At 44.3% G+C, this 14,914-nt stretch overlaps 1 protein-coding gene and 1 pseudogene across 3 annotated transcripts; both read right to left on the bottom strand.

Annotated features, from left to right (window-relative positions):
• Positions 1–6,067: 6,067 nt before the first annotated feature.
• LOC114582701 (ribonuclease pancreatic pseudogene) lies at positions 6,068–8,321 on the bottom strand (annotated as a pseudogene). Its single transcript, XR_013390352.1, has 2 exons — positions 7,933–8,321; positions 6,068–6,758 (listed from the first exon to the last, which is right to left on the bottom strand). The product of XR_013390352.1 is annotated as a ribonuclease pancreatic pseudogene (transcript).
• Positions 8,322–11,022: 2,701 nt separating this feature from the next.
• Positions 11,023–14,160, bottom strand: LOC114582779 (ribonuclease pancreatic-like). 2 transcript variants are annotated; one of them, XM_028704043.2, is made up of 2 exons: positions 14,007–14,160; positions 11,023–11,713 (listed from the first exon to the last, which is right to left on the bottom strand). In XM_028704043.2, exon 2 carries the CDS (start codon positions 11,692–11,694, stop codon positions 11,263–11,265), a length of 432 nt encoding a protein of 143 aa, XP_028559876.2. In that variant the 5' UTR covers positions 11,695–11,713; positions 14,007–14,160; the 3' UTR covers positions 11,023–11,262. The 2 variants fall into 2 exon arrangements, with proteins under 2 accessions (XP_028559876.2, XP_077773097.1); XM_077916971.1 differs by having other exon boundaries at positions 11,023–11,710; positions 14,007–14,143.
• Between the last annotated feature and the right edge of the window lie 754 nt (positions 14,161–14,914).

The following is a 14,914-nucleotide window of genomic DNA, read 5'->3' as shown; positions in this document are numbered from 1 at the left end:
AGCAACATTATGTTCATGTTTTAAGTATTTTTTAAGAAGTGCTTGTACTCAGAACCCTTTGCAGTTGTTTTTCAGGTGTGAATTTCTTTGGAAATTGGGCATATAGTTCTTGGGGAGTAGATAACAGCAATGTCAGTAAAGCCTGCCAAATGAGAAACCTGAAGCAACAGAGCCTTGGAAGGTTTTTTATTGTCGTTGTTGCTGGGAGGTTTTAAAGGGCCATTATTATCCTTTGCTCAAATGATGGTGCCTACATTTGCAGACCACCTGAATGAAGCTCACCAATCAAGGACCACCATTTGGGAACCCCTACTGGGGACCATTATGGGACGCGGGTGGCGCTGTTGGTAAAAGCCTCAGCGCCTAGGGCTTGCCGATCGAAAGGTCGGCGGTTCAAATCCCCGCGGCGGGGTGCGCTCCCGCTGCTCGGTCCCAGCGCCTGCCAACCTAGCAGTTCGAAAGCACCCCCGGGTGCAAGTAGATAAATAGGGACCGCTTACTGGCGGGAAGGTAAACGGTGTTTCCGTGTGCTGCGCTGGCTCGCCAGATGCAGCTTTGTCACGCTGGCCATGTGACCCGGAAGTGTCTCCGGACAGCGCTGGCCCCCGGCCTCTTGAGTGAGATGGGTGCACAACCCCAGAGTCTGTCAAGACTGGCCCGTACGGGCAGGGGTACCTTTACCTTTACCTTTACTGGGGACCATTGTGTTTTTCTGTTCTGCCTTTAGCCAAAAGAACACAAAGGCAAGAGACAGCAACATTTCCACTGATGTGTTGTCTTTCCCAGTCCTAACTGGAGATGCCAGGAATTGAACCCAGAACCTTCTGCATGGAAGACACATGCTCTGCCACTGAACTACTGTCCTTTGTAGGCATGAGGAGAGACAGAGAAAAGCGGTGGGATTAAATTAGGATTGTGAGTGGAAGAAAATGAATTTTGAGCTGGGTAAGAGGCATGGAGAAGGAGAAAGCCCCAGTTTCCAGTTTTAAAGTAATCTTTACTTTAAAGTTCTGGTATCTCAGTAAGATAAGCAAGATGAGAGTTTGGTAATGTCTCCCTGAAGCCATCCTGGTATGGCAACAATGCTTCCTCTCGCACAGAGATGAAGAAGCCGTAGAAAGCAAGAAAATGAACAGGGTGCCTCTAAGTTTCTTTGTCACTAGGTGGCAGCAGAAAGCAAGGATTGAATTCTGTGTTGGTTGGGGAATCGTCAAGAATGTTGATCAGTATACAAATATGAACAGTTGCATTTCCACAAATAAGTGCTGTGCTTGGTTCATTTCATTCACAAAACCAGGTTTTTAAAACCAATTTCTCTATTTATGAAAACAAATGGACTGACATTTTTATTTTTATTTTTGCATGCCACATCAGAGACAATAAAGTCAAGAGTGGAAGTGGGGGGTATTTACATTTTAGACCAGGAGTGGGGGGGGGTGTTTTATCAGCCTAGGGGGCCACCGTTCCTTCTGTTCAAGCTTCCAGGGGCTCCTTGCCAGCAGTGGGCATAGCAACAAATAAAAATCTTATCTTTGTGTTGTAGGTTATTTTCTACACACTCATTGTTGTTGTTTAGTCGTTTAGTCGTGTCCGACTCTTCGTGACCCCATGGACCAGAGCACGCCAGGCACTCCTGTCTTCCACTGCCTCCCGCAGTTTGGTCAGACTCATGTTTGTAGCTTCGAGAACACTGTCCAACCATCTTGTCGTCTGTCGTCCCCTTCTCCTTGTGCCCTCCATCTTTCCCAACATCAGGGTCTTTTCTAGGGAATCTTCTCTTCTCCTGAGGTGGCCAAAGTATTGGAGCCTCAGCTTCACGATCAGTCCTTCCAGTGAGCACTCAGGGCTGATTTCCTTCAGAATGGATAGGTTTGATCTTCTGGCAGTCCATGGGACTTTCAAGAGTCTCCTCCAGCACCATAATTCAAAAGCATCAATTCTTTGGCGATCAGCCTTCTTTATGGTCCAGCTCTCACTTCCATACATCACTACTGGGAAAACCATAGCTTTAACTATACGGACCTTTGTTGGCAAGGTGATGTCTCGACTTTTTAAGATGCTGTCTAGGTTTGTCATTGCTTTTCTCTCAATAAGCAGGCTTCTTTTAATTTTGTGACTGCTGTCACCATCTGCAGTGATCATGGAGCCCAAGAAAGTAAAATCTCTCACTGCCTCCATTTCTTCCCCTTCTATTTGCCAGGAGGTGATGGGACCAGTGGCCATGATCTTCGTTGGTTTTTTTATGCTGAGCTTAGACCATATTTTGCGCTCTCCTCTTTCACCCTCATTAAGAGGTTCTTTAATTCCTCCTCACTTTCTGCCATCAAAGGTTGCTGATATTTCTTCTGGCAATCTTAATTCCGGCTTGGGATTCATCCAGTCATACAAACACCCTATCTTCCTTCCAGAGAAGCAGCAGACATGATCAGAGTTTAAGGGCACATTCCAGCCATTCAGAATCATCTGGGGTGGCAATTTTCATTCTGCTCAGCGGGACCCTTGATGTCTGCAGAAAATATTAAGTGGGATCAATGTGCTTGTTTGGAAAAGCATTCCAAGACTTCACAGGACTGCACCAGTAGGACCCCAATAAGGATGGCCAGACAAACCAGCAGGCAGCTAGAGACCAGCATGGTGGGGTCTAAGAATCTACTGGGAGGGAAAGGGAAAGGGAGAAAAAGGGGAGAAGTTAAAGAGATGCCTATTTCTTAAGTGGGGGAGGGGGACAAGAACCCTTATACACCTTATAGGAAATGTGGTGGCAGAATTTGGAGCATTTGTGGGAAGCCTCTATGGAAACAAAGTTAAATATGATTGGATGAGACCTGATATAAACAGCTGCATTCCATCTTGTCTGTGACAAGCAGACTGGTACTGTGCATTGTATATCTTTTGAATTATGAACCCCTCCTCCGGCTACACAAATTAAAGATAATCATCTCTGGCCTTGTCTCAGTGTCTCTAGGCAAAAGGACACAACGTGGTCCTGCAACGTGGCATTTCTCCTTCCAAGGAATATTGTTTCTTAAAACAAAGTCCTGGTTCTTTGAGATGGCCATCAGTCACTGGGACTTGCTTCTCAACTTTGGCAACTTTGCAGAGCTTGACCTTTCAAATATCACCTTATTCGCTTGTCATTTATACTCAGTTTATACCTGAATATGTTAAAATTAGTATCATTATCAAGGTAACAAGCATATATCCACAAAATCTTCAGACCCATTTTGCAAAATAGTATCTGACTTATTTTGGTGTGTGACATGCATGCACAGTTACCTGGGGGAAAGTCAAAGGTAGGGATGGAGTGGCTATACTCCTGATTTTTGTTGTTCTGGGTATGATATGCAATACTACCTCTTCATTTCTATTTATCAGGACAGCTAAATGGAAATTCCATCTTACAAGTGCGATTCTCCTTCCCAGGGCTATTTTTCTTGAAAAAGAGGTGCTGGAACCTTCCACGACATAGCTGTCAACTTTCCCCTTTTCTTGCGAGGAATCCTATTCGGAATAAGGGAATTTCCCTTAAACAAAGGGAAAAGTTGACAGCTATGCACCACGAAACCACCCTTGCTCTCTTATAATGGCAACGGCACCATCTGAGAGGTTCTAGGACTGAGTTCTGGTGAGTTCCACCTGGGGAAAAAGCCTGCCCTTGCCCACTCCACAAAGACACACAGAGAATTCATATCTCCATTTTTGGAGACAGTATATATCTCACTGCAGAAAAAAATAGGACTCTCTTCTGGTCAGTGTTCAGGGGCTGCCAATGTGGTGCTCACAAAATATATTTAAGCAAGGGGGACCTCAGGGCAGGGCATTGACTAATGTCAATGGGCCCTGCCAGAAATCTGGGATTCTTAACAGCCGCCCAAGAAGGACAGGGGCTGCCTCCAGCTTTAGAAAGGAGCGAGTCAAGTGGAAAACTTCTCGTACAGCTGCTTTCCAAGCATGGCACAAATGGAAGTGTTGGCGAGACCTGAGACAAACAGCTGAATCCCATCCCATGGCAGTGGGGTCATCAGCAGCAGAGACTCAACTGTATGGATGACTGAAATGTTGGACTCCATCCCCTCCCCTTTTGTTGCTTAGGAACCTGCCTTAAACTGCATGATTATCAGAATCATCATCTTGCTTCCACCCCTTCCTCTGCTAAATAAACTTTTGTAATCACCCATCTCCCACCATTACGTTAAATTACCCACTGGTTTCCCCTCTTCTTCCTTTCAGGAAATCTGGGGGCTGGTTGACTGTTGGGATTGCCAAATGTTTTATACTCCCACCCCCTGCAGCAAGTTATGATGAATCTTTTTCAAGCCAAGAGCCACACTCATTTCTGGGCTACCTTCTGAGGGCCACATGCCAAAGGTAAGCAGGGCCAGAGGTCAAAGTGTGTCAAGCAGCAAATGTAAATTTTACTAGGATATCTTCTACACAGATCCATGCACACTCCCTTCTATGTCGCATCCAGACAAGCAGGAGAATACCCTCCAACATGCTGCAGATGGAAATCATGGTGCGTGTGTTTCAGGGCCGTACTTGTGCAAGTACATGTCTTTCAGGGCCACACTCTCACAGAAGCCAATATGGGACATCCCAGGAGCTAATCAGAAGCCAGGGTGGCTTTTGTAATACCAGGGTGTCCCGCTCAAAGCAGGACAGAGTATGCAAGAGGAATTATCAGAGCTCAAGGACACATTCAACCCTGACAAAAATAATGAGTATGTTTATGATTAGTATATTTGTTTATATCCTGCATATCAGTTACCGTATTCAGCTGGTGTCATTTCTTCAGCTGCATAAAATCCCAGGGAACAAATATCAAATTTTATTGCAGACCCAACACTCTGTGTATCAAATATTACATTTCCAAACATCAGAAACTTACAGTTCTACAAATATTGGCCTGGCTAGGAAGATGGCGATTTTAAGTGTGTGACACCTGGGGGGTTGCATTTGGCTCCCAGTCCTGAAGTTCCCCACCTCCAGTTTTGAGGCTGAATTTCTTCATAAATAAGAAGTTAACTCCCAGAATGTACAAGATACGAAGATATTTGAGCGGGCAATATATAAGTGCCACATCTTCTCCTACTCTGGGGAGGAGACATGAGTTTGGACATTCCCAAGTGCCAGATGAGAGAGGGATTATTAACTCCCTGATGCTGAGATCTCCCCACCCCCCAATTTGCCACTTCTGCACTGATGTCCTTCCTTTGCCATGTGTCCTTAGGAAATCCTCTCCACAAAATGTCCTGGGTATTGGCCTGGCCAGCTCTAAGTGGTCCAAAGCTATGTGATTTTGAGGACCTTCTGGGGAGGCAAATTCCCCACATCAGCGAAGATCATGGTGAGTTAGGTGGACCGACGGCTTATCTCAGCACATGCTAAGTCATATTTGGACTAACATGAAGCAGGAAAGAAGAAAAGAAGGAAGGCCGGAGAGGAAGTACAGTGGTACCTCGGGTTAAGTACTTAATTCGTTCCGGAGGTCCATTCTTAACCTGAAACTGTTCTTAACCTGAAGCACCACTTTAGCTAATGGGGCCTCCTGATGCCACTGCGCCGCCGGAACACGATTTCTGTTCTCATCCTGAAGCAAAGTTCTTAACCCGAGGTATCATTTCTGGGTTAGCGGAGTCTGTAACCTGAAGCGTATGTAACCTGAAGCATATGTAACCCGAGGTACCACTGTAATGTACTTTACCAACCAGCAGTTACCAAAAGATAGGGAAGAATGGGTTGCCTTTCTAGCCATCACTCCCAATTGGTTCAGGTAGCATATTGCCAGTTTTCTGATGAAAACCACCCCCCAACCCCCAACCCCAAGCTGTGTTTTACAAAACAAAAAACAAAACAAAAAAGAATATCTGGTCACAGACAGTGTCGATTATGTTCATAATTTTGAATATTCCGGTTCTTGTGGGGGGGAAAGTGTTTTGTTATGTAGGAGTTCGTTAAAGATTTGCCTAATTCACTCTGAAAAGAACAAGTTCCTCTGATTTCCTGCTTTCACTCGTAAAGAGTTTCTGAGCTCATCATAGGCAGAATGTAGGCACAGAGACACACATTTTGCTTTTGATAGAATGAGCTTTATTGAGAGAATAGCCATTGAGAGAAAGCAACAGAATGCGTAGTTAGAAGCCTGGCGTCATTGTCCTTAGAGGCACAGCTCCCAGGGTCCCCTGAAAAGGGCAAATGACTGTTAAACTGGGGAAATTCAATGATGTGGTTGTGTTGCAGGGAGAAATGGCCAAAGAAGCATTCCGGCTTCAATGCGCAGAGCGTGGCTTGTGTGGTTTTCTGCCTATCACAGCACCTTCTCCAGGTGAACGGGCTTCTTGTTTTCGCAGGTCACACGAACGCGTTTGGAGGTCTCTGTGCCTTTGTATTTGCAGTCCTTAGGAGGTTTACCATCAGTGAAGCTGCAGTCAATCATGGGGAAGTTCTCGTTGCTGTCATAGAATTTACCTTGCCATTGCTTCCCACCATTGCCGCAGACCTGTAGGACAGACTCCTTGTCATGGTTGATGAAAGTATTCCTCGGTTTGCATCTACTTGGGTTCAGATTCCTCTTTACCATCATGAGGTTGCAGTAGGCACTGGGGTTGGAGGCTCGGGTCTGGGGATAATCAATGTGCTTGTTTTGAAAAGCTTTCCAAGACTGCCCTTCACAGGACTGCACCAGGACGACGCTGAGAAGAATGGCCAGACGAACCAGCAGGCAGCTAGAGATCAGCATGGTGGCGTCCAAGAATTTTCTGGGAGGAAAAAGAAGAGGAAGAAAAGGGGAAAACATTAAAGAGATGCCTATTTCTTAAGTTATCTTATACACCTTACAGGAAATACACCTATATAGGACATATCCTTATAGGAAATGTGGTGATAGAATATGGAGCATTTGTGGGAAGCCTCTATTGAAACAAAGTTAAATATGATTGGCATGAATGGGAGGTCCTCCCCCAATTGACTTTATTCATATGGATAAATGACAAAATATATTTAAGCAAGGGGGACCTCAGGGCAGGAATTAGTCAATGGGCCCTGCCAGGAGTCTGGGATTCTTATTTTTTAATATACAGTGGTACCTCGGGTTACATATGCTTCAGGTTACATACGCTTCAGGTTACAGACTCCGCTAACCCAGAAATAGTACCTCGAGTTAAGAATTTTGCTTCAGGGTGAGAACAGAAATTGGGCAGAGGTGGCGCAGTGGCAGCAGGAGGCCCCATTAGCTAAAGTGGTGCTTCAGGTTAAGAACAGTTTCAGGTTAAGAACAGACCTCTGGAACTAATTAAGTACCGTACTTAACCCAAGGTACCACTGTATATAAATGAATTTATTGGTTTTACATATAATCACATTATGTAACATTGTAGCCTCTTTTTTTATCTCTTTGGCTCAACTGAGCCTAACAACTTCGCTCCATCCAATCTGATGGTTTCCAAAATTAAACTTTACATCTTTACATTTTGCTTCGTTTCATATCCTTGTTACAGCATTACCTAAAATATTATATTACTCAACCTGAACAGGTAGCAATTTCATCTTACAAATCTTCAGATAACCCTGCTAATGATGGGAATCTGGGGTTCTTAAGAGCTGCACCAGGCGCTGGCACCAGCTGTGTTCACAGAGCAGCCTTCATTCAGCTTCACAGCCAGGGCGTTAAGGAGACTGAGGGCTTAGCCACACTTTGATTTCCATGTATTGTGATGTATCACTAAAGAACGAGCTCTCCCTTGGATAGGAGTGGGTCAAGTGGAAAACCACTCGGACCTCTGCTTTCTAAGCATGGCACAATTGGAAGTGTTGGCAAGACCTGAGACAAACAGCTGCATCCCATTCCCAGCAACAGAAACTCAGAGACTCAACTATGTGGATGACTCAAATGTTGGACTCCATCCTCTCCTCCTTTGTTGCTTAAGAACCTACCTTTGTAGCACCCTGCTTGTGGTTAACACTTAGCTGGAATGAAATATTCAACACAGCAATAGAGAAATTAAAATAATAATTTATTTGTCAGACAAATAAATGAGAGGCACAGTGGTATATGGTTACCAAGCTCTGGCCTGGCCTCCTGCCCTTATGGCCAGCACTTATATTCCCTCAGCCCAGCCCCCTTGCTCCTCCTTTGGCTGCCTCTGTCCAATCAGCCTGGTTGAAATTCCTATTGGCTGTCTGCTAGAACCAATCATAAAAGATACACCCACTTCCTATTACCTTTTATGGGAGACAAAGAGCTATAGTTCCTTCTATTTATAATTGGCAAACAAGTAGCCATTAACCTCTACAAGGCACCTTAATTACCAGATCACCTTTGCCCCCTTAATTCTAAAATAGAGCAGATGGCTAAAACAGATGGTGGGGTATTTTTATCTGAAGAGATCTTTTGTTCACCTTTTCACACACCATCTATGAAAGAGCTCCTTCTTTGGAGGTCTTTAAGCAGAGGCTTGACAACCATATGTCAGGAGTGCTCTGATGGTGTTTCCTGCTTGGCAGGGGGTTGGACTCAATAGCCCTTGTGGTCTATTCAAACTCTATGATTCTATGATTCTATGAAATAAGAATCTAACATTTCTTACTTTCTAGATGCTTACAACAGAATATCATATTATACATAACATAAATAACCTTTTAAAAGGAAAAGAAATCTTTGCAGAGTAAAAGGATCTGTTTAAAAGGAACAAGGAACAGCTTAAAAAACGGCTCTTTACTCCCCCTCTTGCCAGCCAGATGCTTTGACCTTTTGGCTCTATATCTGATGAGAGGCCAAATGGCAAAACCTTACTATTTACCAACTCTTAATTTAACTGCTTTTATTACAGCTTAATTATATTCTGTAATATGTAGGGTCAGTGACCTTTTGCTCTCAGCCTTTTTATGACCGCAATAAACCAGAGGGGCCCTCTGCCAAAAGAGCTTGCCAGCTGCCTGCTGGTTTTCTGCCTCTAAAGAAACATTTGTGAATTTAAGCTCATTTTTAGAATATAGGAACCTGATCAAAATATAAGCCTTGATTATAATGCAGGCTATGATCAGATGCCTCACCTTAAACTGCATAACTATCAGAATCATCATCTTGCGTCCACCCCTCTACCTGTTAAATAAACCTTTGTAATCACCCATCTCCCACCATTATGTTTCCCCCCTTCTTCCTTTCAGGAAATCTGGGGGCTGGTTGACTGTTGTGATTGCCAAATGTTTATAGTACACACACACACACACACACACACACACACACACACACACTGTGCATCCTGTTGCAGCAACTTATGAAGAATCTTTTTCAAGCCAAGAGCCACACTCATTTCTGGGCTACCTTCTGAGGGCCACATGCCAAAGGTGAGCAGGGCCAGAGGTCAAAGTGTATCAAGCAGCAAATGTAAATTTTACTAGGATATCTTCTGCACAGATTCATGCACTCTCCATTCTGTGTTGCATCCAGACAAGCAGGAGAATACCCTCCAACATGCTGCAGATGGAAATCATGGTGCGTGTTTTTCAGGCCTGTACTCCTGCAAGTACATGTCTTTCAGGGCCACACTCTCACAGAAGCCAATATGGGACATCCCAGGAGCCAATCAGAAGCCAGTGTGGCCTTTGTAATACCAGGGTGTCCCGCTCAAAGCAGGACAGAGTATGCAAGAGGCATTATCAGAGCTCAAGGATGCATTCAACCCTGGCAAAAATAATGAGTATGTTTATGATTAGTATATTTGTTTATATCCTGCATATCAGTTATTCAGCTGGTGTCATTTCTTCAGCTGCATAAAATCCTAGGGAACAAATATCAAATTTTATTGCAGACCCAACACTCTGTGTATCAAATATTACATTTCCAAACATCAGAAGCTTACAGTTCTACAAATATTGGCCTGGCTAGGAAGATGGCGATTTTAAGTGTGTGACACCTGGGGGGTTGCATTTGGCTCCCAGTCCTGAGGTTCCCCACCTCCAGTTTTGAGGCTGAATTTCTTCATAAATAAGAAGTTAACACCCAGAATGTACAAGATACGAAGATATTTGAGCGGGCAATATGTAAGTGCCACATCTTCTCCTACTCTGGGGAGGAGACATGGGTTTGGAGATTCCCAAGTGCCAGATAAGAGAGGGATTATTAGCTCCCTGATGCTGAGGTCTCCCCACCCCCAATTTGCCACTTCTGCACTGATCTCCTTCTTTTGCCATGTGTCCTTAGGAAATCCTCTCCACAAAATGTCCTGGGTATTGGCCTGGCCAGCTCTAAGTGGTCCAAAACTATGTGATTTTGAGGACCTTATGGGGAGGCAAATTCCCCACATCAGCAAAGATCATGGTGAGTTAGGTGGACCGACGGCTTATCTCAGCACATGCTAAGTCATATTTGGGCTAACATGAAGCAGGAAAGAAGAAAAGAAGGAAGGCCAGAGAGGAAGTACAGTGGTACCTCGGGTTAAGTACTTAATTCGTTCCGGAGGTCCGTTCTTAACCTGAAACTGTTCTTAACCTGAAGCACCACTTTAGCTAACGGGGCCTCCCGCTGCCGCCGTGCCGCCAGAGCACGATTTCTGTTCTCATCCTGAAGCAAAGTTCTTAACCCGAGGTATTATTTCTGGGTTAACGGAGTCTGTAACCTGAAGCGTATGTAACCTGAAGCATATGTAACCCGAGGTACCACTGTAATGTACTTTACCAACCAGCAGTTACCAAAAGATAGGGAAGAATGGGTTGCCTTTCTAGCCATCACTCCCAATTGGTTCAGGTAGCATATTGCCGGTTTCCTGATGAAAACCACCCCCCAACCCAAGCTGTGTTTTACAAAACAAAAAACAAAACAAAAAAGAATATCTGGTCACAGATAGTGTCGATTATGTTCATAATTTTGAATATTCCGGTTCTTGTGGGAAAAAAAGTGTTTTGTTATGCAGGAGTTCGTTAAAGATTTGCCCAATTCACTCTGAAAAGAACAAGTTTCTCTGATTTCCTGCTTTCACTCGTAAAGAGCTTCTGAGCTCTTCATAGGCAGAACGTAGGCACACATTTTGCTTTTGATAGAATGAGCTTTATTGAGAGAATAGCCATTGAGAGAAAGCAACAGAATGCGTAGTTAGAAGCCTGGCGTCATTGTCCTTAGAGGCACAGCTCCCAGGGTCCCCTGAAAAGGGCAAATGACTGTTAAACTGGGGAAATTCAATGATTTGGTTGCGTTGCAGGGAGAAATGGCCAAAGAAGCATTCCGGCTTCAATGCGCAGAGCGTGGCTTGTGTGGTTTTCTGCCTATCACAGCAGCTTCTCCAGGTGAACGGGCTTCTTTTCTTCGCAGGCCACACGAATGCGTTTGGAGGTCTCTGTGCCTTTGTATTTGCAGTCCTTAGGAGGTTTACCATCGGTGTACCTGCAGTCAATCATGGGGAAGCTCTCGTTGCTGTCATAGAAATTACCTTGCCAACGCGTCCCACCATTGCCGCAGACCTGTAGGACAGACTCATTGTCATAGTTGATGAAAGTATTCCTTGGTTTGCATCTAATTGGATTCAGATTCCTCTTCACCATCATGAGGTTGCAGTAGGCACTGGGGTTGGAGGCTCGGGTCTGGGGATAATCAATGTGCTTTTTTTGAAAAGCTTCCCAAGACTGCGCTTCGCAGGACTGCACCAGGACGATGCTGAGAAGGATGGCCAGACGAACCAGCAGGCAGCTAGAGACCAGCATGGCGGCGTCTAAGAATCTTCTGGAAGGAAAAAGAAGAGGAAGAAAAGGGGAAAACATTAAAGAGATGCCTATTTCTTAAGGCATCTTATACACCTTACAGGAAATAAACCTATACAGTGGTACCTCGGGTTACATACGCTTCAGGTTACATACTCTTCAGGTTGCAGACTCAGCTAACCCAGAAATATTACCTCGGGTTAAGAACTTTGCTTCAGGATGAGAACAGAAATCGTGCTTTGGTGGCGTGGCGGCAGCGGGAGGCCCCATTAGCTAAAGTGGTGCTTCAGGTTAAGAACAGTTTCAGGTTAAGAACGGACCTCCGGAACGAATTAAGTACTTAACTTGAGGTACCACTGTATAGGGCATTTCCTTATAGGAAATGTGGTGATAGAATATGGAGCATTTGTGGGAAGCCTGTATTGAATCAAAGTTAAATATCATTGGCATGAATGGGAGGTCCTGCCGCAATTGACTTTATTTACATAGATAAATGGCAAACTATATTTAAGCAAGGGGGACCTCAGGGCAGGAATTAGGCATTCCAAATTCATATATATATATATATATATATATATATATATATATATATGAATTTATTGGTTTTACATATAATCATATTACGTAACATTGTACCGTCTTATTTTATCTCTTTGGCTCAACTGAACCTAACGACTTCCCTCCATCCAATCTGATGGTTTCCAAAATTAAACTTTACATCTTTACATTTTGCTTCGTTTCATATCCTTGTTACAGCATTACCTAAAATATTATATTACTCAACCTGAACAGGTAGCAATTTCATCTTACAAATCTTCAGATAACCCTGCTAATTATGGGAATCTGGGGTTCTTAAGAGCTGCCCAAGAATGACAAGTGCTGGCACCAGCTGTGTTCACAGAGCAGCCCTCATTCAGCTCCACAGCCAGGGCGTTAAGGAGACTGAGGGCTTAGCCACACTTTGATTTCCATGAATTGTGAGGTATTACTAAATAACGAACTATGCCCTTGGAAAGGAGCGGGTCAAGTGGAAAACCACTCGGACCTCTGCTTTCTAAGCATGGCACAATTGGAAGTGTTGGCAAGACCTGAGACAAACAGCTGCATCCCATCCCATGGCTGTGCAGACCCAACAGCAGCAGAGACTCAGAGACTCGACTATGTGGATGACTCAAATGTTGGAGTCCATCCTCTCCTATTTTGTTGCTTAGGAACCTACCTTAAACTGCATAACTATCAGAATCATCATCTTGCGTCCACCCCTTCCTCTGCTAAATAAACCTTTGTAATCACCTATGTCCCACCATTATGTTTCCCCCCTTCTTCTTTTCAGGAAATCTGGGGGCTGGTTGACTGTTGTGATTGCCAAATGTTTTATAGTACACACGTGCGCGTGCACACACACACACACACACACACATACGCAATGCATGCTGCAGCAGCAAGTTATAAGGAATTTTTTTCAAGCCAAGGGCCACATTCCTTTCTGGGCTACCTTCTGAGGGCCACATGCCAAAGGCAAGCAGTACTTAATGAATTAAGTACTTAACCCAAGGTACCACTGTATTAGATTTCCAAACATCAGAAACTTACAGTTCTACAAATGTTTGCCTGGCTAGGAAGATGGCAATTTTGAGTGAGATAGACCGGGGGGGGGGGGGGGGACATTTAAGTGGTCCAAAACTATGTGATTTTGAGGACATTATAGAGAGGCAAATTCCCCACATCAGCAAAGATCATGGTGAGCTAGGTGGACCGACGGCTTATCTCAGCACATGCTAAGTCATATTTGGACTAACATGAAGCAGGAAAGAAGAAAAGAAGGAGAGGAAGTACAGTGGTGCCTCGGGTTAAGTACTTAATTCGTTCCGGAGGTCCATTCTTAACCTGAAACTGTTATTAACCTGAAGCACCACTTTGGCTAATGGGGCCTCCCGCTGCCGCCGTGCCGCCAGAGCACGATTTCTGTTCTCATCCTGAAGCAAGGTTCTTAACCCGAGGTACTATTTCTGGGTTAGCGGAGTCTGTAACCTGAAGCGTATGTAATCTGAAGCATATGTAACTCAAGGTACCACTGTAAGGTACTTTACCAACCAGCAGTTACCAAAAGAGAGGGGGAAATGGGTTGCCTCTCTATCCATCACTCCCAATTGGTTTAGGTAGCATATTGCAAGCCTTGTTGCTTTACTCCCAACAGAAACATGAGCCAGTTTCCTGATGAAAACCACCCACAGGTGCGAATGAATGAATGAATTATTGTATCCTGCTCATCTGGACTGGGTTGCACCAACAGAATATACAAAAACACAACTTACCCAAGTTCAATCCGGTCTTGAGTTATGCGTGCGACTTTTCGAAGAGGCGAGTCTGTCCTTCAAGCTGCTGCTGCCCAAAGCTTAAAAGGGGCAGGGGACAGGGAAAAGAAGAAATGAACTTCAAGCCACTTGCCCAATAGGAGTTTACCAGAGAATTTTAAAAAAATTGAATCGGAAATGTTTGAAAGTTAACCAACAATTATGCAACATGGCTCTGTAAAAAAGGAAGAAGAATGTAACACTGATAAGAAAGGGGTGTGGTGGTAAAATGAACAGGGGGCAATGTTTGCCTACACCTGCTGATTTCTGTATATCACTCCAGATATGCACCAGAGCAAGCCAAGGTCATTGTTTCACTAGCCAAGCTGACAAGCTTCCAGAACTTGTTGCCAGTTCATTTCCAGGCCCAAGTCGAGGTTCCCACATTAGTTTTTTGTGGGGAGGTGGGGGCTTTTGCAGCCATTACTGTGCCCTTGGTTGCCACCGCATTTCTGAGCCCAATTTAAAGTGCTGTTTTTAATCTTTAAAGCCCTAAACGACTTTGACTCAAGGTGTTTAAAAGCCCATGGAGAACTGATGCTGCTCGGTCACAAAATGCTAATTAATGCAGTGAAATGGAAAACCAGGGGGGAAGCAAATACAATGGAGTCTCCTGGATGAGGTCATGCCTGGCTAACTGGCTGCCGGAAAACCTTAACCAAAGCACTCTTCATGAAACATTCTGTTGCAGGACCCACTCATTTCAATTCTTTTTCAAAAAACGATCCTCTCATTTCATTGACTTGTATTCTTTTGCACTTCACCAAAGGTGTAAGCAATCTTAAATGTCTCTTTTTGGACAGAAAAGATGGTGTAGATGTTATTCAAATGCACAAATGATTAACAAGGCAAATAGTGAACCCTGTCAC

This window comes from Podarcis muralis, chromosome 13 (genome assembly GCF_964188315.1).
Source record: "Podarcis muralis chromosome 13, rPodMur119.hap1.1, whole genome shotgun sequence".
In the NCBI taxonomy this organism is placed as follows: domain Eukaryota; kingdom Metazoa; phylum Chordata; class Lepidosauria; order Squamata; family Lacertidae; genus Podarcis; species Podarcis muralis.
Note: the sequence above shows the minus strand (reverse complement) of the source record. Positions and strands in the feature narration are given on the sequence as shown.